Below are 24840 nucleotides of genomic sequence, written 5' to 3' on the forward strand. Positions count from 1 at the left end.
GGCTATCTTCTGACTGCTTTCACTTTTACGGGCTAGGCCTCATTCTTAGAATGGGTATTATAAATAATAAAAATTAGCTGGAGTTGATGACATATAATGTCCTTTGAATCAGGCTTTACCAACAGAAACATATTATGACACATAATAAGTAAAACAAAGCTGGTAAGAGAAATTAGTGAGGAAAAAACATCTAAGAAATATTCAACTGACAAAGAGCACTCTTGGACTTAGCGTTCTGTCTCAAGTTGTACTTTAAACAGCAATAAGACATTCACACTAGGAACACATTTATAATCCTTTACAGGCTATACCTTCCCATATTTTTGGCACCATAACATAATTTCTGGTCAAAGATGATTTATGTCTCTCCACTGAAGAGTTGACCTTGCCGCAATTACAAATATATCACCATAAAATAAAAGTCTATTACATTCTTATTGTGAAGACCAGTTTTGCTTTGTACCTTTGAATGCCAAACATACATAACATCAAAGAAAAGAAAGGCAGAAACACACTTAGCAGCACAACGCTACCAGGAACTAACCTGTGCCGATGCTAGGACTAGAACTTTTCATTTCACTGTCTTCTTATATCACGCTTCCTTTTCTCCGTTTATAACTTCTGTCGTTGGTCCTTTTGTTTTCGCACATTGTTTGCATTTGGTTGTCTTGTGGCCCTGACTTCATTTCCGCCCAACCTCCCCTCATTGCATTCACCACATTGGCCGGGTAACTGTCTCCATAGCAACTTCTGTTGACAGCCCACAGATGTTGATTAGCAAATTTTGAAAGAGGTATTTAAGAAAGGCACTAACACACACACAGAGACACACACACAACATTATAATGGTAATTTCAGTATTACTGAACTGCACTTAAAACTTTAACCACAGACAGAGAACAGAAGATTGAGCTTGTGGACTCCTATAATGGTTGTCTGCCTATTTACTTTCCAATGTGCTTGTAAGTGATGAAGAGGTCACTTGAGCAGTAAAAGCTGTCCAGATTAGATACTAAATCTATACAGTAGGTGCTAATCATCATAGTATAGTTTTAACAACACTGAAGTTGGCATCCGATTCGCAGCTTCCAATTCAGCAGTTAAGGGGAAATTTAAGGGAAACTTGTAGACCACATTAGACCAGGTCCAGATCCAAAACCACTGTACCTAGACTTGTCAAATCTGGTCTAAATTATCCTAGAGAGGCTAAAGATTCTTAAAAACACATTTCAGATTTGTGAAAACTTTATTATATTTGTTCAAATGCAATAAAGGGAGATTTTACCGTTTTTTTCATATGTAGACCACATTAGACCAGGTCCAGATCCAAAACTACTGTACCTAGACTTCAAATCTGGTCTAAATTATCCTAGAGGCTAAAGATTCTTAAAAACACATATATCCATTACAGGAGGGTCCAGCAAAGTGAGACTAGCCACTGTGGTACCACAGTCACTGTGTTGTACATAGGCATACTGTAAACTGATCCCCTGGCGGCACATGACAATCTCACTTCAATGTGCTTTAAATATGTACAGTACAGGCCAAAAGTTTGGACACACTTTCTCATTCAATGAGTTTCCTTTTTATTTTCATGACTATTTACATTGTAGATTCTCACTGAAGGCATCAAAACTATGAATGAACACATATGGAATTATGTACTTAACAAAAAAGTGTGAAATAACTGAAAACATGTCTTATATTTTAGATTCCTCAAAGTAGCCACACTTTGCTTTTTTATTAATAAGGGACAAAATTCCACTAATTAACCCTGACAAAGCACACCTGTGAAGTGAAAACCATTTCAGGTGACTACCTCATGAAGCTCATTGAGAGAACACCAAGGGTTTGCAGCGCTATCAAAAAAAGCAAAGGGTGGCTACTTTGAAGAATCTAAAATATAAGACATCTTTTCAGTTATTTCACACTTTTTTGTTAAGTATATAATTCCATATATGTTCATTCATAGTTTTGATGCCTTCAGTGAGAATCTATGATGTAAATAGTTATGAAAATAAAGAAACACATTGAATGAGAAGGTGTGTCCAAACTTTTGGCCTGTACTGTAGGTTGAATGATTTAACCGAAACATCAAATGAAATGCCTTTAAAACTATTACACTCAATGTATATTTTATTGTAAAAGACCTGCAGTCGGTGGTTCATCTTCAATGAACGTACCTCCATCTAAATTTTCCTCCAGTTTATAGTAGTTTTTTTTTCATTATCTGAACGAAGTTTGTCAGATCAGTTTAGCCACCTACTATGAGCGTTCTCTTAATACATCTATGCTATGAGCATAGACGGTAAAATAATGAACACCAGCGACGCCATATATTTCTACAGAGACCAGTGAAGTCACTTTTCCGGTGAGGGCTGAGCGTGCTGCAGCCTCAAACTGAGCTTGACGACGTAGATGTGATGTGAGCAACCTGTCTTCTGGTAGCTGTACCAAAAGAAACCTCTATCATTCCGAATCTTGCAGAGACGGAGAGCGTAGGTATATGTAAGGAGATAACATAGACACAGGCTAATTATTGCTAACTAAAATGCTAGTTAACATTAGTAATTAAACTTAAACAGCTCATGTAAGTCGAAACTGCCTGCAAGCTTCTCCTGACTATAAGGTAATTTCTCCACTATGCGATAGAAAGTCACGTGGTTATGACACAATCGTTAGCCTATTGTTACAAAAACGTCTGCTACGGGGCCATAACGTGAGATACAAGGTAATGGAGCCTTTTATACATTGTCGTGTTTCTTTAGAAATAAACAATGGACAAATAAAGTCTTTAAACGCTTCAGATGTAAAGTTATTCGCTGTCAAAGTGACGCCAAAATGAATGGGAGTCAATGGGATGCTAACAGTAGGTGATGGCTTGTTAGCCTAAAATCTCCGGATCTCCTTTCCGGATGCACACTTACCCCCTTGGCTATGAGCCTACAAACTTCTTCTTCTTCTGACTTTCCGGCAGACTTGAAGCTTTGCGGCTATTTGCTGCCTCTCACAGAGTTAAAGTATCATTCGACACTATTGTCAAATTCAGTGGATTAGTTCTGATGCAGAGATATAATCCATGACGTGTTCCACTATCTCAAATTGATATTCAGGGGGATTTAGTAAGGATCTCAATGCCATGTTCTGTATTCCCATGTGACATAGCGCAGTGAACAACTGTTCTCTTTCATTTTTGTATTGAAGACAATCCAAAAGTAGGCCTACATGTTGAACAGTTTGTTTCTGTTTGCAGGTTCCACAAAGTCCATCATCATGCTTGCCCATCTTTGCTAGATCCCATGCAAGTCCACAATGCCAGAGTCTCAGCTTTGTCATTATTTGTCATTGAGTGTCTTCTTTCTTTGCCCAAATAGCACTGCTCTGCCTGTACCCTATTTTCCCACTTCCTTTGCAACACTTCTGTAACATTTTTCTTAATGACGGCATTCAGATATCCAAACACATACCCTTAAATCAATGTCTCTTTTCTGTGCCATTTTAGCTGCCTGATCTGCTATCTCATTCCCATCTACCCCAACATGGGCAGGCACCCAAATAAATCCCACCAATCCTCCAGCCCTCTCGATCTTATACCACAAAGCCATCACTTCCATGACAAGGTTTGGCCTGGCTCCCCAATTACTTCCTATCAGAGTTTTTAAAACTGAGGCCGAATCTGAACATATGACCGCTCTCCTTGGCAGCACTTCCTCCACCCACTGTAGTTCCCAAATTATAGCTATTAGCTCTGTTGTATAAACCGATACCCCCTCAGACAGTCGTTTGAGCTGTACAATTTGAAGTTGAGGAATATAAAAAGCAAAGCCCAACTTCCCAGTTTGTGGATCTTGAGATCCATCAGTGTAATTATATTTTTTAAGATCAATTTATATTATTTTTTATATTTTTTGAACATACATAACAGACTAACACAACTGAACAAGAACAACAACCCTCTCCCACCCTCCACCCTCTGTGGTCTAGAGGAAAAAATAAACAAACAAATAAACTGCCTAGTCGCTCTCCTCTACTTCCTGTGATGCTGAGGTCATTAGGACCGATACTTGTGCTGCTGCATTTTTCCATAGGTCTATAGTCGATGATTTGGCTTTGTTAATCCTTGCTGTAGCGAGCTCAAGCATAACTATGTCCAGAAAATACGCCAACCACTGTTTTATACAAAGCGAGTGGGGGGGAGCCAGCGCTGAGCTATCATTTTCTTGGTCGCAGTTGATCCGGCTAGCCAAAGTCTCCCAAGTAGGTGTAATTTAGAGTCATCATTAAGTAACAAAACAATTGGGGTCAGTAGGAAGTCGACATGTGCAGGAAAGTTCCAGTTTGTTCAGGTTGGCAGAACGCGCAATAGGGAGTAGGAATGGCTTTAGAGACTTATCTCTTCTGAGGGGTCCAATAATTCCTAAGGTATATGTTGAAGTGGATCTGCTGGTGATTTGGGTTTTTGGAACAGTGGGAAATGTCCCACACTGTCTCCCAATTAATTACGTCCCCCTCCGGGCTCAGATCTCGCTCCCATTTCTTTACTATTGGGAGTTCTCCTATGGATACTTGCATCAGTTTAGCATAAATCCCGGACACTAATCCTCTCTCAGAATCAACAAGCCATTTAATGATTGGGTGCATCTCAAGACTGTTCCCCATGGTACTCCATAACATTTTAGGGCTGATCTTAAGCAAGATTAAGGAAGAAGGATGTCCTAAGGACCTCAAAGCTAGCTCTTAGGTCTTCAAAACTTAACATACCTTTATCACTGAATAGCTGGTCTAGAGTATAAATACATCTGTCACTCCACTGGTTATAAACAAAAGGTTTGTTACCAGACATTAAAGAGCAATGTGCAGGTTGAATTCATAACCGGCTGGGACTAAACCCTCAACTAGTGCCCAGTAGGCATCCACCTCTCGTAGCCATAGCCTCACAATGTCCGCACAAGCACCTAGCCAACAAAACAATTATGTGCTAGTGCTAACCCGCTTGGATGGACTGCACAGTCCCTGTCTCAGCGTTAAAATCTTAGGTTGTAGAATATCACAAGACACCACAACTCTACTTCTCTCCTCTGCCCATTGTTCCTCCCCCTGATCTCCCCCCAATCTCCCCCTGACCTCTATCTCGCCTAGGAGGCTCATAATTATAGGCCTGTGGGCCATTATAGGCATGCTCGCCGACGTTGGAGAGCTTGGTTTCTTCATCCACGTCCATTGTAATTTGAGCATGAACTTGACCAGACTCCCTCGCGTTACGTCACTTCCAGTCAGTGATAGATAGATGCAGAAGTTATTTTATCACAATTTTATCTCAAAATATCATAATAATATACAGTTTTAAAAATCTAGTTGTTTATCATTAATATACACTATGCTCTATAGGGGTGTGTCAACTCGCTGTATCCAAATATGTAATTTTGCTTTGGGTTGGTATCGTATCATCTGTGTAAATCTGAAGATATGTCTCCCAATGCTTACCCAGCCTTTGTTTAACCAACCCCGGATATACACTACTTTCAAGATGTTTTATATTTTCCAATATACTGAAGTCTATTTCTGGGATGGGCAGCATCCAGTACTGCCCAGTACACATGCGGGGCCACACCTGCCTCTCCTAGTCCCAGTTTCTCCACCGTTTTGCTGATGTTAAACAAAAATCACTCTTTCTTCCTTTTCCCTGATGCCCACTCCCAAGCATTATTCAGAACTGCTTTTGCTGGTTGCTCTTCTTTATATCCCCACAATTTAACAACATACTGCATCACCAGTTTCTCTTGTCGAATTGACAATGGCATCTCCCCCATCTCAACCAGTAAAGCTGGGACTGGGGTTGTACGAAGGGCCCCACAACATAACCTCAGAGCCTTGGCCTATATTACATCCAGTTTTTTTAAGTGTGATTCAGCTGCTGTTCCATAACATATACAGCCATAGTCTATTCTTGACCTTATCATTGCTCTGTAAATCATTAGTAGTGAATCCCTGTCAGCACCCCATGTACTAGGAACGCATTACATTTATCACTTTCTCACACTTATTAACAACATTATTGATCTGTTTTCCCCATGTTAGCATCTCATCTCAAGTGCACTCCAAATAATTTGAAATCCTTAACCCTTTCAATTGCTTGTACATACATAAATAAACCATTACATTCATTTTCTTCATACAAAATATTACATATTTTGATTTATACACCAAGATTTTAAATCCCCTCTTTTCACCCCAGCTAGTTACCTTGTTTAGGTCTACCTGCATTTGCTCAACTGTTTGTTTGATATTTCTGCCTCTTTTCCAGATGGTCCCGTCATAAAACATCTTGTATCCAATTAAGCATTCGCCCTCCGATTCCAGCCTCTTAGAGCTTTACAACTAGCCCCTCTTTCCATAACATGTCATAGGCCTTTTCAATGTCAAGAAACACCGCCACTAGGGCTTCTTTATTTTGATGAACTGATTACCACTGGTCCTAACGTATGTAGCCCTGCAAACATGACCCTTCTATCTTGTATGTACTTCCTGCATGAAATCAGGACATGCTCCACTGCCTAGTTGGGTGTTTTCTTAATTTACTGATAATGACTTGCTCTTTTCGGTTAGCCCCACTGTTTCTCACTCCTCCTACTTTATTTTGTATTGCATGTAAGTGTCTCCCTTTTTCTGCACTATCCCAATATTGTTGCCACTGTTTGGATATTTCCCTCCGACTTTGACAGGTTAATATTCATTTAATTTCCTTTCTTGACTGCCTCCTTTGCTAACTTATCCACTCTCTCATTTCCTGGAATTCCGCTATACCACATGCACACTACATTTTTACCGTGATTTGCGAACCTTGAATTCGTAAACAATATTTCATTCACTAAGTCTTGATGATTTCTGGTTGATGCTGCTTTGATACTTGATAGTGCTGACACTGAGTCGTTACAGATGAGTATTTTATGTGCTGTCACCCCTTCCATCCACTGTAATGCTAACAGAACTGCAAGTAACTCAACTGCGCATGCACTTAAATAATCTGATGTTCTCTTACTGACTCCAGTCTGGTAACTGGGAATCACCACTGCTGCCCCTGTTGCCCCTGTTCCGTCAGTAAAAAGCTGTACATAATCATTGTAATTTCTATCCTTATCACTGTAGTATTCTCAAACAAGGTCAGCTGTTATATTTCTGTGCTTGATATTCAGGAGCTCAAGATCCACACAAGCACTACGCAGCATCCAGGCTGGCCTCACAGGCCACAACACAGTTGGACAAAATTCAATTTCTTGGACTTTCATCTGCTCTGCTATGTTCTTGCCTATCCACCCAAAACATGTCTATTGGGCTTTACCTCTTTCCCAGCAATTCTCTGAGATCCGCTTAGTAGGATGCCATTCATCATGGCTCCTTAAGTTTATCCAGTAATTGGCCATCAGCTGTTTTCTACGGAGCCTCCCACATCACTATTCCTTCCTATGCACCATATATCCATGTGTTGCACAGGGTTGTCCGCACCTGTCAACCCACAGTCTCTCCTTTGTACACTAGATGGCAGTAGAGATCTTTGAGCAGACTTTCTTATAGGCGTGTCTTCAAGACAGGCTGTGGTGGTCATGGCTGTATTAAGGGAACGGTGGTGGTCTTCTAGTTTTCCCACAGTTCAGATGGTAGGCTGTTTATTGATTTAACCAGTGCATTTTAATTTACGACAATGCCGGCGATTGAAAGCTTAACGATGACTTACGACGCGCTGAATGAGTACGGGACGTTTTCAGAGGGAGACACTCTCTCTGGAAAAGTAACGCTGGCCTTGTCAAAGGACACCACAGTTGAAAGCCTGTTTGTCAAAGCTAAAGGAGACGCTGATGTACGTTGGACGAAAAAGGTCGGCGATCGCAACCGTACATACTCTGCACACAAGAGATATTTCAAGCTGAAGCAGTTTTTGATCCCAGAGAACTCCAATGGTAGGCTGTAGACTTCTTGTTAGAACTTTATGCATGCCTTACCGTTAACGGTATTCCTAACTTACATGGTGTAGGCATGGATGTAATAAGAGAAGGGTGTAGGCCTGTCATATTGTTTCCTCCGGGTTGGTTGGTAATTGTTTGTGATGTTTTTTTGTTTTTTTTATTCAAGCTTTATTGAAAGACGTGGATATACAGCAGGAAACTTCTGTAGCTACATCTTAAGAGTCTACGTTCATAAACGAGCCAACAAATGTATTGAGTGGCTTGTGAAATGTGAACAACATTCAGTGACTGTCATGGCACGATCAGTCAGTGATCTTAAAATATGCATAGCTGTTACTTTAAAATACCATAATACCATAATAAAAAAAAGTCCTATTTTCAAAACTTGAGTAAAAGTATGGCATATAGTTGGTCGATTTGGACTTAATTTTCACTTTAGTTTGTAGTCTATTCCATAACAGCAGATTGTCTAAATTGCAGCTCTCACATTATGAATATAATATACAATATTGTAATATAGTACAGTGGAATAGAAGTATTAAATGCAATACTTACACAGTATAAAGTGTTAGTGTTACTTTCCACCACTGCAATATAGTAACGTTAATGGCAGTAGACCACTAGAATAACCCCCAAATCATTTTACTTTTAGAAACTCTAGTTCCCCAAGGAACCCATGTCTATACATTCAGCTTTACCATACCACCAGGGTAAGTACAGACAGTCCTACCATGACATAATGTTTGCACTTTCAAAATGTACTTGATTTTCACAAACAGGAGGAAATAGCCTACTCCTGCACATCCTATTAATTGATGTTAACTCTATTCAGATTACATAAAATGTATCTGCTGGTTCTCCATTACAGAAGCAGCCCTTCATCCTTCAAGGGGAGTCATGGAAAGATTGTCTACAAGCTGGAAGCCAAGCTGTCCAGGAGCTGGAGGCTTAACCGTACAGTAGAAACAGACATACATTTTGTCTCCAAGGCCTTTCCAAACCTTCATTCTCTGGTGGTGTGTAAAATATTGAAACATAAGATACACACTTTGACAAAAGATTTAAAGGGTCATGCAGTGATACCAACTGCTGGTCCCGGGGACCTTAGCTTCTTGCTCTGCTCTATAACTGAAACACTTAAAGGACCAGTGTGTAGGATTTTTGGGTGGTCTATTGGCAGAAATGGAATATAATATTCATAATTAGGTTTTCATTAGTGTATAATCACCAGAAACTAACAATTGTGTTTTCTTTAATTAAGAAGGAGCCCTTTATATATACATAAGGAATGGGTTCTCTTCCACAGAGCCTGCCATGTTGCAACGCCATGTTTCTACAGTAACCAAGAACGGACAAACAAACACTCGCTCTAGAGAGTTCCTTTCGCATTTTTTATGTTACCTGAAGGCCACCGTAGGTTCTTCTACATGCTTGGAAAGGGAGGGTGAGGGAAGGGGTATTCATCAATTTGTTGCAATCTGCAACCTCACCGCTATAGAGAGGCAAAGTCCTTTCCCTTCCAGTGGACCACCACAGGACCTTATTTCAGAAAAAATATGTACAGTATACGACTGTGAGAATGCGTGATTAGAAACACTACTTGCCCCTGAGTCGCATAAGTGACGTCTCACTGAAGCTACGATGCCCGTGTGTTTCGTACCGGGATGTAATGACATCTATTGGTGCGACACAAGGTATGTAGTTCACTGAGCGGTTTCACAGAAAACTAAGTAGTACTACGACAAACTGTGACTGTCTTCACTTGCAAAATTAGTATTTTCTGATCAAAAGTATTTGTCTCGTACACTACCATACATATTTTGTACAAAATAAGACCCCATGGGGTCCACCGTAAGGGGTGAGACTTGACTTCCACTAAATCCTACACACTGGTCCTTTTAACTCATGCACTCTATTGTCCTAATAATGGAGTAGGATCAAAAGTAATTGTTTTCCCTGTTTATTGCATTCTAGTCACGCCAAGTTGGTTCAACAAAGAAAGACATGGGGCTTTTCTCAAAAGGACATGCACACATGGATGTCACTGTTGACAGGAAAGCCTATGCCCAAGGTAGTAAAATTCCTCTTAAAACACTGTGGTCACGGAAGGAGATCTACTGAAAACCATATTTGTTAGTGATGGTTGTCACAGCCATGCAAAACAGCAATATCACTTATTACTTTTGCCAACAAGGAGACATTTTGACATGTAATTGCAGGAGAAGCACTTGTTGAACTAATAACATTAATAATAGCTGAATTCAGCAGTGTTGATGGAACATGAGTAAATTGTGCTTCACAGGCATAATATTAAACTGCCTTTATATAATACACACTCTGGAGCACACTGCATTGTCCTATGTGGCACTTGAATTAGAATCAATTAAAATTTTGTTTTTTTTCCCCCTCATAGGTGAAACAATTGTGATTGTTGCGAAAATCGACAACTCCTCATCCAGTGAGATGATACCCAAATTCAGTTTAATCAAGGATGTGGTGTACCGTGCCAATGGCCATACCAATCTTGAGAGCAGCGTTATCCAGAAAGTGGTAGACAACTGTATTAAATCCCGAACACAGAGGGATGTTAGGTGTGCAATCAAGATTCCTCGTGATCAGACGCCAACAATCCAGAATTGTGATATTATCTCAGTGGAATACCATTTAAAGGTATGCAATGGTGTAACTGTATATTTATGGTAAAGCATAGTGACCTATATCCATTGACATAGACATTTTTGAACAGATTTTGTAAAACCGATGACCCTACTGTTAAAGGTTTTCCAAATTCATTGGCCCTCATTTATCAACCTAACGTAGAAACCAGCGCAGATATGAGCGCAGAAATCATCTTACGACAGGCTTCACGTGGGATTCATGAAAAGTTCGTATCACACCAATCCGAGCGTAAGAATGGTCGTACATTGATAAATGCGGCGGCTGGAAACGATCGTCATTTAAATATCACGCCCCAATATATTCTGGGTTTTGAGGCCTCGCCCCTACAATTTACGACATGGCGAGACGTAATCCGGCTGAGAAGCAACACTTTTCAGAGGTGGAGATTGAAACCCTGATTTCTCAGGTTCATTTGCATTAAAGTGTGTACTATTTGGCAGCCTGAAAACTGGTATTAAAGGCTGTAGAAAGAATGCGGGATGAAAAGAGATCACTGATGCGGTCAACAGTGTTGTCGGAACGAGGCAACAGCTGAGGGAGAGCGCGTGTCCTCCCCCCCCCCCGTGCTGGACCCTGTCTCCTGACAGCAGAGGGGCTGGGAAAACAAGCCAAAATAACTTGGTCAATGGCAGAAATAAATCATTCACTTGAAAGAGAAACAAAAACCTGAAGAATAAATAAAAATGTTGTGCATCGTCATGTTTCCTGTATTGAATATCATTGCCAAACATAACGCTATAGGCTACATTTTAAAAGTGAGGAATAATATCCTGTCTCCTTCATAAAGCCCTCAGTTGGTGGCTGTGCTGGACACTGCTCTCTGGGCATCGGGTCATCTGGCTCCATCGCTACATTTATGGCACCGTGTTTTCCTGCGAGATGTTGTGCAGAACCCCCCAGGCTAAAACAATGTTGCAGACCGGCGCATAGAGGTCTTCTAAAAGAGCCAGATCTGCCATTGCTGATAACTGATGACTTCTGCTTCTCCTGTTAAACTGATTATATGCTGCACCGCAAGTCCACACTGACTCAAGAACTTGCGTACACGAGTTCAGACCAGACGTGAGATTTGATCGCAGCCTACGCTCACGTCCAAATTGATAAATGCCGAGCTTTGCGTAGGAATCGGCGTACGCCCGTCGTACGCCTGTTTTAGGTCGTACGTACGTTTCATAAATGAGGGCCATTGTGACTGTCAGATGTTCTCTTGCTATTATATTTTAAAAGTAGAGCATAATGTGCTAATTAGGCGGTCATATTTCTTTTTTCTCAGGCGTATCTGGACATCAGCTTTGCTTTCGATCCAGAGGTCATTTTCCCAGTGGTCATTATTCCTCAAGACTTATCTCCTGTGTCTATGGGTCCCTATCCAGCTGGGGCTATTGGGGGCCCGAGTGTCAGCGACTTCCCTCCCCCTGTGGTGTCTATGGGTCCCTATCCAGCTGGGGCTGTTTGGGGCCAGAGTGTCAGCGACTTCCCTCCCCCTGTGGTGTCTATGGGTCCTTATCCTGTATCCCTAAGGTCAGGGAGTTATGGATACCCAGGAGCCCAAATGTCCTCGGCACCACCACAAGTGCACCCAGATAATCCACCGGCGTATCCTGGTCCACCAGGTGTGTACCCTGCTCAGCCGGCACACATTAATGGGGGCTACAATAACCCAGTGCCACCGCTGGCTGCTCTGTATGGATCTCCATTTTCTTCTTCATCATCGTCTTCTGTGCTTCACCCGCCGCTTACTGCCCTAACATTTCAACCACCCCCACCTGCCCCAGAGCTCCACCCATCCCCTCCTCCTCCTCCTCAACCCTTCAACACATCTCCAACTGCTCCGACATACACCCTGCTGCCTTCTGCACCAATGATGAACACCGACTTCCTGTCTCAATCGGACGAAGCTCCTCCAGCATATTCACTCCTTTTCCCATCTTCTGCTACTGACAGATCTGTTGCAAAATAATAGAACGTATGCATTGCTTAACGACTGAATCAGTTCATGAATTATGATGTAAAATTCTAATGCTTAGGATAGTTTGGAATGTGAAATCCATTTACCTATATTGTGTCTTTAACACTTTATTAGTGTTGAATTAAAAGTCTGAATTTGAAATATGAATGGCACTAGTGCCATATTTACTGTTTGTATGTAAACAGTTGCATACGAAAATAGGACTTTTGCATTGTGATGGCTGTTTTCTGGTCAGTTCAGGTTGCTAGTTGGCTTTGTCTAGCTGCTAACATAATCACTCAAACCTTAATCATCAGGATACACTGTGTAGCCCAAGTTTTGTAGCAAAAGGCTTGTTGAGGCAGTTTTCATGTCTGTCTTGGACTATGGTGATGTGATTTATAGACCTCCATCATCTTCAACTCTTAAATCTTTGGACTCAGTCTATCACTCCGCCTTAAGATTCATAACCGGTCATGTCTATGGTAAACATCATTGTATTTTTTTATTTTTTATTTATATATTTACATTTTTTATATATTTAAATATGAAAATGGTATCTGGTATCTCTTTATCAATAAGACTTGAATTGGAAAACTGCCATCTTACCTTACAGAACTTCTCTGTTACTCAGAGGGACATTATCAGACTCACTCCGCTAACTGGCTTTTACTTCATGTTCCACGAGCTCGGTCTGAACTTGGAAACACTGCTTTTAGTTTTAGTGCACCTGACTCCTGGAACAAATTACAACACTTTCTTAAAATCAACTCAATTGTGCCTCTTGGACAATCTAGAAATCTGGTTCCAAACTTATTCTTGTAACTGCTTTACATAATTGTATTTTCTTTTGCATCCCTATTATCCTAATGTAGTTATTAAATAATTTTCCAATTCTGTATTTCTTATGATAGTATTTTCTGTGTTGTTGTTCTGTATTTGTCTTTGTGATCTGACTGAATTGCATGTGCCTTGTTCAACTCAAGTGCCTAGATGGATCATTTATTCAGTGTTATAGTTTATACCTGCCCTCTCTACCTCACTCTTTTGCTTGGAGACTAGTTAAAAGAAAATAGACAACATGTGACTTCATTTTTTCTTAAAGTCAACTAAGAGGCTAATTATACATGTATGAGTGTTAACTATTTGTTATAACTACTTAATTATGTTGCATGTTTGCATTTCTAGCCCACAGGGTAGCACAGCGCTTAAATAATCTCATCCTGTTGACATGTTTCTTTATTTTGTCTTTATAAATTATTTGAAATGTCACTTATAACAGTTAAATAGCGTATTAATTAACACATTGCAATTAGTACAATGCACAATACACTTAATAAGATCCCTTAAGCTAAATTTTATATAGGCTACTTAAATTGTGTAAAACTGATAAGCTTGTTGTGCATTATGTTGTTATGATACCTATCTAGATTGCCTACACGTCTGTTATAATACACGGTTAAACTGTCCGACATGTGGCAATATTGGAAGCTTGTATTTTGTGACCTCAGTCTACGGAAGAAGCCACGCCCAGTTGCAGAGCCTGAATACTTTTAGCCACACGTTTGGGAAACAGAGCGTGTTTTGGCTAATAAACCTAAAATGTCTCCGATTAAAGACTTATGTCTGGCTTGTGAAGCTCTCAACGAAGAGGCAACTTTTTCTGAAGGAGACACTGTCGCAGGCACAGTCACTTTCACTTTGAAGAAAGAAACCAAAGTGAAGAGTTTGATGGTGAAAGCCAAAGGGGACGCGAACGTATCCTGGTCAGAAGGCAGCGGAGACGACGAGAGATCATACACTGCGCACACGAGATACTTCAAACTAAAAGAGTACTTAGTTGCAGAAAATTCCGAAGGTAGGTCAAATAAATGTGTCAGCTTGTGTTAAGAAATAACTAAAAGACGTGTTCGTTCTGATTTCTGGAGGAGAAAGGAGAGGCTGGGGTCGAATTGAAAGTTAAGCAAAAAGTTGAATGAACTGCATGAAAACGACAAGACAAAACACAATCAAACATAAAACACTAAAACACTGCAGCTGACAGCGGACTGATCTCATGCTTCTCCTTGCGGAGTTACAGAAGAACAGTCATGTGACATGACAAACAAATACACTGTAAACAGCGGACTCCAATTGCTTCCTCTTGCGGGGTCACAGATTGAAGTCCCGAATCTTTCTCCTGCTCCCACATTTATTCCTGTCTCTCAGGATAAGGACACACCTCTAAATTTCAGGTCTACTCCAGGTCACAGACTAAGGTTGATTCACATGGTAGTGCTGATTCTAAAGTAATATGCATTTCCTTTGTTCTAATCACGTCTAGCTCAACAGTTACCTTCCCTGTGGGGACAATGAGTCTCCTACAGTATGCTAAATAACAGCCATGACCTAATCAGTTCTTTAGAAGCTACAGAGGGTGTGAGCCAGACCAATGCTAATCAGTGTAGTTATTTGATTAGATCTAGCAAGTACATTGTTTTCAAAACATAAGCTTTTGTTTGCATAAGTTTGTTGTTTTTTAAGTTAGTTTGATAAGATGGGCGTGCCCTTGTAAATTGTGTACCATAGGCTACCCCCTATTGCTAAAAATATTAAAGATTATATTTTTAGGCCTTTATTTCTATAGGATAGCTTAGACTTGAAGGGGTGGGGGGAGATGACATCCAGCACATGGCCGCAGGTCGTCAGAGTCGAACCCGCGGCTGCTGCATCGAGGAGTAAACTTTAATGAGCGGCCGTATTGCTTAATTTTAGTACTGCAGACTCTCCTTGAGTCAGTAAACACATAAAATGCGTTTTGAATGAACTTTAGGCTACTACACAGATGTAATTGATTACAGGTGTGCACTTTCTGAAACCACATGAATCACACAACCTCATTGAGCACATTTATAACACAAAGTACATGAAACTGAGTCAATACAGGCTCTGTCATTTATGAGGACTTGACATGAATTATTAATCAATCTCATTTCTCCTTTTGCAGGCACTGTTCTTCCCCAAGGAGTCCATTGCTTTAAGTTCAGGTTTCAAATTCCACAGGGGTACGTGTGTATTTCTATAGCATAAGGGACTGTTCCTTTTTTTATTTAAAGGGCTACATGAGGAGTTTTGGGATCTTTAGTCAAAATAAACTTGACCCTCCCTTTGTCAGCAATACATTTTTCTATGACTCTCCAAAATAATTGGGAAAAGAGGCATGACCCTCCCCAACAATGTATTGATGCCTTCTGTACTGGTTTGCGCTTGGCAAAGATGTACAGATAGCCACTGTTTGTTTTTTTACAATATTGACATACATGACTTAACCTCTGCTTTCTCATCTTACACGTCACACTCCACCAAGATGGTGGCCATTTCAGTAGCTTTACTATAAGTCAAACATTAACTGCAGTTTTATTTGACAGTCAGTGTGTTCAATGAGTTTACAACATGTCAGAGGTTCTTCAGAGCTCATTAAAAACTGGTGGAGGGTGGGGGTGTGGCCTTGACCAACTGCCACTGTGCTCATTGAAAGCCATGATGTCTCTCTCTCATGGGCGGGCCAAATTCTCTGGGTGGGCAAAGCAGAGAAAGGGGAGGCAACCTTGCTCCTTATGACCTCATAAGGAGCAGATTCCAGATCGGCCCATCTGAGCTTTCATTTTCTCAAAGGTAGAGCAGGATACTCAGGGCTCCGTTTACACCTATCACCATTTCTAGCCACTGGGGGACCATAGGCAGGCTGGGGGAACTCATATTAATGTTAAAAAACCTCATCAGTGCACACGGGGCAACAAGCGCACGTTAAAAAAACCAGGGGAGACTCGTTACCTCCAGGGCCGATGTTATAAAGGGGTTAAAATCCCGTTTCTGGTGAGGAAATTAATGAACTTGGCTTTCAGTCTTGGGTTAATGGACACCGCACACACTGTGTACAAAACTTAAACTTATTCCACCAACTCTGCTCCAGTTGCATACAACATGTCTGCTTCTTCTTTCTCTATCTCTCTTCTGCCCACTTACCAGACACACACAAACCCACACGCACTGAGCTCTCTTAAAGGAGCCGCAGCACAATTTTACAACAAATGCCTTATCGCGCTGATGTGACCGCGCCCGACCCGAACCCGACCATAATTTCTAAATATCTGTCCGAACCCGACCCGGCCCGTCGGGACCCATCGGGTTCGGGTCGGGTATCCATGCCTTAATCAAGACGCATAATCGCCTTTTAGCGTGTTTATCAACGCCGTTCCGCTGCCATTGACCTACATTACGTGTGAATTTTCGCCGTAGCGAATAGTATGAAAGGACGTAAGTTGGTTGGGGTGGTGGATGGGTAAAACACAGGACTTTCACCCAGGAGAGCTGGGATCGCATCATATGGCGTGTGTGTTTACATCCGCTGTATACAGCGTAGACATACGTACAGATAACACGCCATTTGGCTTTAGGAAAGTGGTGCGTTTGTTTACGCAAAGTCATGATGCTATGTTGCTGTGTCATTGCTTGCTTTTACAAATAAGTGCATTTGTTCTGTTTAACAGGGATATGCCATCATCCTTCAAGGGGTTTCATGGAAAGATTGTCTACATGCTTGAAGCCAAGGTGTCCAGGGGCTGGCTGAGGCGTTCTCGAGTACAAACAGAGTTCAATTTTGTTTCAAAGTCCTTTTCACACCTTGGCCATGGAATGGTAAATGGGACACTACAATAGGATACATGTTATGAATTTGATACACTATTTCCACTTTCCAAATGAACATTAAACATTTGTGCAGCACTTACTGGCTGTTAAAAAAAAAACATTTGGCTACAACTAAAATAATGGAATAGAGGAGTTGAGGGAAAGAAAACAATAAAGAGTTACAGTAATTGTGAAAACATAATTAACATTACAGCAGTGTACTATATGACGGAAGAAGCAGGCAGCAGGACCTTTTGTAATCTGAGAGTCTCTATGATGTGATCACGTGTAATATGTTGAGCAAACACATGCAAACCACAAACCAGTTTGAATAAACAGTAAATGGGTTGATTTGCTGTAGTTCTTCCAGTGTGAAGTAATTGGTAGATTGCAAAGCAATGCTTTCAAAGTAGCTTCCCCAACACTGAATGTGGCCCATTAGAGAATCAGATAAGATAGACTTTTATTGTCCTGAAGGGAATTTGTCTTGGAAATACAAACATTATCTGTTGTTTAAAGAAATTCAACACACATGTGCATACATACATACACACAAACTACACAGACTGCAATCAAGAGAGAGCATATAGTAACTCCATTTTAAACCTTTTCAGGGACCAATCATTCTGCGACATTAAATTGGAGTCATAGGTTGACAGCAAGCAATTTTCTCTTAAACTTTAAATTTCAGCCATACGAGTTGCCTTATTGATATGAAATGTTTGTTTTGATTGTGTTCTAGTGTCCCCAGTCTGGTTCAGTGGGTAAAGAAATCGGGGTTTTCTCCAAAGGACAGGTCCAACTGTCTGCTACCGTCAACACAAAGGTTTGCTCTCCAGGTAAAGTCACCCTAGCTACATGCTTACACATATAGTGTATGTGTAATGTAGCCTATAATATTTGTGTGGTAACATTTTTCTATAAAAATGTGTATAATAAGATCTTCTGATTTGTTTTTGATAGGTGACACTTTATCTGTTGTTGCCAAGATTTGCAACTCCTCTTCCAAAAAAGTGAAGCCCAAATTCCGTTTACAGCAGAAAACAGTGTACCGCGCCAGTGGCTCCACCAATTCTAGTGACCAAACTCTATGCAAAATAGTTGGAGAGACTATCGCACTGAACTCAGAGGAAACTGTCTCCTGCCAATTGAAGATTCCTGCCGATGCCATTCCCACACTCCATCATTGTGAAATCATCTCAGTTGACCATTACCTAAAGGTATGAAATAATGTAATAGTCATGTTGCATCAACTCAGAAATAAAGTAATTGCTTTCATTTGCAAATATTGACGATTAAGTAATTGTAACACGGACAATTCTTGTCTTCACACACTTCAACAATCATTAATACAACAACATAACAGCACAACAGCTTAGGCCTATATACAATTACAGTATACAATGCTTTATTACCATTTACAGTTTATTAACTGAAAATTGACAGCACAATCAACTTAACTGATTCTAATCCTCTCTGATGTAGACAGATTTTACTTCTTCATGTTTCTGTTCCTTAGGTGTATTTGGACATCAGTTTTGCCACTGACCCAGAGGTGGTGTTTCCACTGGTCATCGTTCCTTCTAGCTTTGCCCGCCCTTACCCTGGTGAGGCTGTGGGGCCTTACTCAGCTGGGGCCCCAAGTTACAGCGACTTCCCTCCCCCTGCTTTCCCTGTTGGTCCTTATCCTGTACCTGCAGGTCCAGGTGCTTATGGGTACCCAGCACCAGATCCCACTCAAAAAGGAACCATAAGTGGCTATAATAATCAGTGGCCACAACAGGCCTCTTCATGTGGTTTTTCAACTACAGCGTCATCTTTAATGCAGCAACAAGCCCCTACTGCTCCGCCTCTAGTTCAACAGGGAGAAGATCCTCCCTCTTATATGTCCCTTTTTAACCCTTCTCAGGACACTCTCAGTAGGACTGGGTCAGAGCACAAAAGCTGAGCTTCAAAAAGAACACAAATCTCCCTCCAGATTGTTTCAAATTGACCTGAAAGTACAAAGCCCCGGAGATGACATGGAGGAAAAAAATTAATAAATAAATACATGTACTGGGGGCAAACAAAGTCAAGATCTTGAGTTTAGTGTTTTTTTTTCCCCCTCCATGTCACCTCCGGGGCTCTGTATGAAAGACATACCAATGTGAACTTTCTGGAGGGCTCCTATGAAGCTTTGTGCTGGAGAGAGACATGTGTGATGGGTTTATAGTGTTGTCATTCATACATATGTTTATTTGGTTTATTGTCTATTTTGTTATTATTTTGTTGAGTGATCTTGAATATTGTAGTTACATCTTTTCTTTATTTTGTCTGGGTGGGTGGTGATGACGTGTTGCGAGTTGTATGTTGTGTATTTTGTTTAAAAATTAAATAAAAAAATTGTTAATCACAAAAAAAAACACAAATAATCTTGATTTGAGGGGCTGAGGCCTGTACTACGAAGCAAGATTTGGCGTTAACGAGGTAACTTAAGGTTCAACCCAGGGTTTTCTGTACCACGACGTTGGATCACTTGTTGCCGGATTCAATCGCTGTGGTAACTTATGCTGAACACCTAACCTGGTCGGGAGCAGGTGAAATTGGAGATTAGAGATCAACCGGTGTAAAAGCACCGCCTACTGACCAATCAATACTCAATTGATAACGGCGTCACTGTTCTTAGAAGATCAGGTGGAGCTCGGTGCGCGGAGGGGGAGAGAGAGGGAGAGAGGGATGCGCTCATAAAGTTAAAATATTTAGCGACCGACAACCCCGTTAACATTCAGTGATGGGTATTTTTATGAAATATATAGATTTTAATGGGAGGGAATTACATATAGGCTATCGGCATCTTGAGCCATGTGTTGCCAGTGTGCACATTGGTTTGAATTATGTTTTTATATATTTTATTTGCACTCACAGTTGCTTCCACTGCCAGGGTTGCAACTGAAATAATAGGCTAAAGCAACGGCAGTTTATGGAAAGCACAAGTGTAATTATAGTCAGATCTGGGTCCTGACTGATGGGGAAGTGATATTGATAAGCGTTGTGATTTACGCATTTACAGCGTCGGCTATTTTTTTGCCAGCTTTCTTTCCTGTTTTAGGAAGCAACAACTGTATTGCGTTTTGCCTGCAAAACCGTGTCTGTGTTCTTCATATTTATGTAAAGTTATAGTTTGCTCTTCTTGTATAAAATACGCGGCTCTGGTAGATTTTTGCGATTGGTCATGCTGTGCACACACCGCCTCATTTATGTGAATTTGCGCGCCGCTGGATTGGGAAATCCTGGGTTGACTGAACTAGGGCTGTCCTCGACTAAAGAAATTCTTAGTCGACTAACACTTATACGATTTTGTCGACTAATCGATTAGGCGATTTAATTGACAGAGCTGTGCGCTTTGAGAGGTGGTTAAGACTAGAAAAGCACAATATAAATGTAGTTAATTAACCATCTGTAAAACTGAGTTTCTCCACAATTAATCCTGCAAAAGCATCACTTTAAATCTTATGTTTACCATAAATGTGCTCAGACGTTTCTTGGAAATAAGTAATTAAGCATGAATAAGCATAAAAAATGACTAATCAACTAAAGAAATCTTAGTCGACTAAGACCAAAATGACCGATTAGTCGACTAATCGACTAAGAGGTGGCAGCCCTAGACTGAACTAGTTGTTAACCAGCGTCGTGACACAGGTTCTGCAGGACCGCGGTTGTTAGGGTTATGGTGCGTTCTTTTTGTCTTGTAATCGCGACTAGTAGCTCGAGTGTGACGTCACATCCATGTCGAAAAACGAACGTTGCGTTCTTTTTGTTACACAATACTACGAGTCGGAGAAAAGATGGATTTTTGTAACATTTTTAGTAACATTTAGGATTCTATTCACCCAGTTATTGACATATTACACAAATATATTTCACAGTTTGATACATGAAAATTACGTTTTGATTAACGTTAACGTTAGGCTACTGCTCTGCTTTCTGCTCAAGACTCGGCTTAAAGCCATTGTTGTCATACTGTATAGCAACCGAGCGTCTCTAGCCAATTTCAGCTGCACAAGCTAGAAAATAACTAATTAGGCGTATTTAACTCCTAATAATGCCTATAGGTAGCAGTATACAGTGCTATGTGTACAACTTCTTCATTTGGTTACAACAAAGACAAAAGTGCTTTAAATTGTAGAAAACCACAATGTTTACTACGTGTGATGCACGACGTAGCCATCTTTGAAAGTGAACTCGGGGTCCTCTGAGTTCAGACGACTTGACGAGTCGTATATACGACCTCGGGGGCGTTCTTTTTGCAACTTCCGGTTCGTATCTCCGCAAAACAACTCGTAAATCGACTTCGGTGGACAAAAAGAATGCACCATTAGTAAAGCTGGGTAACTGAAATAAGTCCAGGGCATGTTGATCTTGATTCGTAGTACAGGCCTCAGGTCTGGCCCGCTGTAATCTCTGTTGTTATTGTTGTTACCGGGGCTGTTGAGCGGGAGACTCCAAACTATCTGTGCCTGTTAGAGGATGGCCGGGTTCGGACAGATATTTAGAATGATTTTTGGGTTCAGGTCGGGCTCGGTCACATCAGCGCGATAAGGCATTGAACATTTTAAATTTAAACCAGTTTATTATGTAGGTAGCCAATGGGCCTGTTGCACTTGATGCAAAGATTCATTTTTGTGATTAAAATACATTTTAAATATTACTCTAACATCCGTCTTCCTGTGTGCGGAAATTTATTTATGTAGCTGACAACCGCTGATGAGCTCATCTGTTGACATTTCCGAATGCCTTCCATACAGTTGCTTAATAAGGCTATGTAATGCAAAAGTGGCATTGTGTTCTCACTTTTTATTCCGCGTTTAGAGGAGAGTTTGTTTTTGTTTTTTTGGAGGGGGGGATCTGCGTGCATATGGTGACGCAAAATTGTGTGAAATTCGATGTAGTATGCACACTAGGTGGCACTGCAAAAACAACACCACCAAGTCCATGCACCTGTGTAGAACCTTTCTACTATTTCTCTCCTTAGTAGCGCGAAACGAAAACATGTTGAAGCAAACAACAAAAGCTGACAGTTTTGTCTGGACAGACGAGGAGGTGGAGTTTCATGTTTGTCTGATGATGACCGACACAGTCGACCGTGATAAGCCACAGTACAGCACCCACGGGAGCACTACCAATATCTTGAGTCTCGCAGCCCTTCAGTCGCTGCTTGAGAGCAAGAGGCAGCGGACCCTCCTCTGCCTGCTGCCACTTGCTCTCTCTCTTTCTCTTCATCCGCAACGTTGTAGCCTACTCTGGCAGCTGGCTCAAATGAATAGCCTGAACACGACGTGGAGCGTTTTTAAGATTTCCACTCTGGAGGGTGGTTTCACTTTTTTGCGTTTTTAAGCCCCAAAAACGCCATCGCCGTATAAACGAAAGGCACATCTGATAAAATATTTTGTCGTTTTCACCCGCAAGCGTCATCGGCTAAACAGGGCCTAAAAGTGGGCTTTCCACACAAACAAACATACATGTGTCATTAGTATGAGAAAAAAAACGAGATTTTAACTGTGTCGGGCTCGGGCCGGGTTCGGTTACTGCTCTGTCGGATGCGGGCCAGGCTCGGACAGAAAAATGCGGCCCGATCCGCACTCTAGTGCCTGTCATTGCCATCGCAATGGGAAGAAGCCTGCCGTGTGTCTATTTGCTTGTCTTAGTCATTTTCCAAGGTAAGAAAGTTAATGCTATTACAGTTAGCTAGCTAATATAATAATGCAGTAGGTCGTTTGATTTCCAGATGACTAAAATTGAGAATACAGCGATTCGAAGCCAAAGAAAACGGCCACTAACATAATTATGTTAGTATAAAATGTCAGCATTGTCTACGTTAACATCCAAATAGTTGCATTGCATACTGTTCGTCCTATTTTAGGTAACATTAACTGTTAGCTAACTATGTACCCGACTCTTTCCAACTCATGTTAGTAAATGTTAGTTAACATTTTCAGAGTTACATTAACTAAAACGTGAATGAGTACATTAAGTTAAACAACAAACGTAACCTGTTTAGCCCCCCCTTGCTGCCTCACTCTTTTGCTTGAGACTAGTTAATTCTATTCTTTTTTTATTAAAGTCAACTAAGAGGCTAATTATACATTTATTTTTACCAGAAACACCAGACAACTACTTCTATTTAATTACACAGTACTTTTCAAATCTGATTTGTTATATTCATAAACTAAGTGTTTTCTCTGATTTGTAAATTTAAATAAAGAACTGCCAGTGAAAGTGTCTCTGTAAAACTTTCAGTGAGTGTGAACTATTTGTTATAACTACTTAATTATTTTGCATGTTTGCATTTCTAGGCCACAGGGTAGCACAGCGCTTAAATAATCTCATCCTGTTGACCTGCTTCTTTATTTTGTCTTTATAAATTATTTGAAATGTCACTTATACCAGTTAAATAGCGTATTAATTAACACATTGTAATTAGTACAATGCATATTACACATAATAACAACCCTTAAGCTACATTTTATATAGGCTACTTAAATTGTGTAAAACTGATAAGCCTGTTGTGCATTATGTTTTTATGATACCTGGCTGGATTCCGTAAACGTCTGTTGTAATACACGGTTAAAGTCCAACAAGTTATATAATATATTGGAAGCTGTTTTGTGACCTCAGTCTACGGAAGAAGCCGAGCCAGACAGTCAATACTTCGTACCGTTTAGCCACAAATTTGGGAAACAGAGCGTGTTTTGGCCGATATATCTAAAATGTCTCCGATTAAAGACTTATGTCTGGCTTGTGAAGCTCTCAACAAAGAGGCAACTTTTTCTGAAGGAGACACTGTCGCAGGCATAGTCACTTTCACTTTGACGAAAAAAACCAAAGTGAAGAGTGTGATGGTGAAAGCCAAAGGGGACGCGCACGTAGAATGGACAGAAAACAAAGGAGGCGACGGCCCATCTTACAAATCCCACAGGAGATACTTCAAACTAAAAGAGTACTTAGTTGAAGAAAATTCCGAAGGTAGGCCAAATAAATGTGTCACTTTGTGATATTCTCGCTCATCTAAACAACAACAGTTTATGTTTATTGTTTTTTAAGTTATGGCCGTTAGTTTGATAAAACGGGCGTAGCCTAATAGCCTATGCCCTTATAGCGTAGTAAATTGTGTAAAGTTCTACCGTATGTAAGCTAAATATTAAAGGTCCTATGACGTGCTGCTTTTTGGATGCTTTTATATAGGCCTTAGTGGTCCCCTAATAGTGTATCTGAAGTCTCTTTCCCGAAATTCAGTCTTGGTGCAGAATTACAGCCACTAGAGCCAGTCCCACAATGAGCTTTACTTAGGTTGTGCCATTTCTGTGTCTGTAGCTTTAAATGCTATTGAGGAGGACAGAGGGGGGGCAAGGTGGAGGGTGGGGGTGGCAAAGCAAAGAAAGGGGAGGTAACCTGGCTCCTTATGACATAAGGAGGAGACTCCAGATTCGCCCATCTGAGCTTACTTTTTCTCAAAGGCAGAGTAGGATACCCAGGGCTCGGTTTACACCTATCGCCATTTCTAGCCACTTGGGGACCATAGGCAGGCTGGGAGAACTCATATTAATG

The 24840-nt window shown here is 40.8% G+C and overlaps 3 protein-coding genes across 3 annotated transcripts in view; 2 read left to right on the forward strand and 1 right to left on the reverse strand.

The window, feature by feature from the left end:
- LOC114555437 (ultraviolet-B receptor UVR8) overlaps positions 1-7610 on the reverse strand; it is a 170382-nt gene extending 162772 nt beyond the window's left edge. Inside the window, exon 1 of the mRNA XM_028577806.1 lies at positions 7340-7610. Coding sequence (XP_028433607.1) covers positions 7340-7390 — 51 coding nt within the window. The 5' untranslated portion in view covers positions 7391-7610. The remainder of the gene's footprint in view (positions 1-7339) is intronic.
- Positions 7496-13489, forward strand: LOC114556379 (arrestin domain-containing protein 3). Its single transcript, XM_028579309.1, has 6 exons — positions 7496-7955; positions 8614-8671; positions 8830-8977; positions 9936-10032; positions 10375-10631; positions 11914-13489. The coding sequence occupies exons 1-6, from the start codon at positions 7700-7702 to the stop codon at positions 12598-12600; spliced, it is 1503 nt and encodes a 500-aa protein (XP_028435110.1). The 5' UTR covers positions 7496-7699; the 3' UTR covers positions 12601-13489.
- Positions 13490-14117: 628 nt separating this feature from the next.
- LOC114555740 (arrestin domain-containing protein 3-like) lies at positions 14118-19555 on the forward strand. The gene is made up of 6 exons (XM_028578360.1): positions 14118-14446; positions 15575-15632; positions 17118-17265; positions 17999-18095; positions 18220-18476; positions 18776-19555. Exons 1-6 carry the CDS (start codon positions 14191-14193, stop codon positions 19202-19204), a joined length of 1245 nt encoding a protein of 414 aa, XP_028434161.1. The 5' UTR covers positions 14118-14190; the 3' UTR covers positions 19205-19555.
- The last annotated feature ends 5285 nt before the right edge of the window (positions 19556-24840 follow it).

The sequence above is a fragment of the Perca flavescens genome, chromosome 5, assembly GCF_004354835.1.
Source record: "Perca flavescens isolate YP-PL-M2 chromosome 5, PFLA_1.0, whole genome shotgun sequence".
NCBI classification, from domain to species: Eukaryota; Metazoa; Chordata; class Actinopteri; order Perciformes; family Percidae; genus Perca; species Perca flavescens.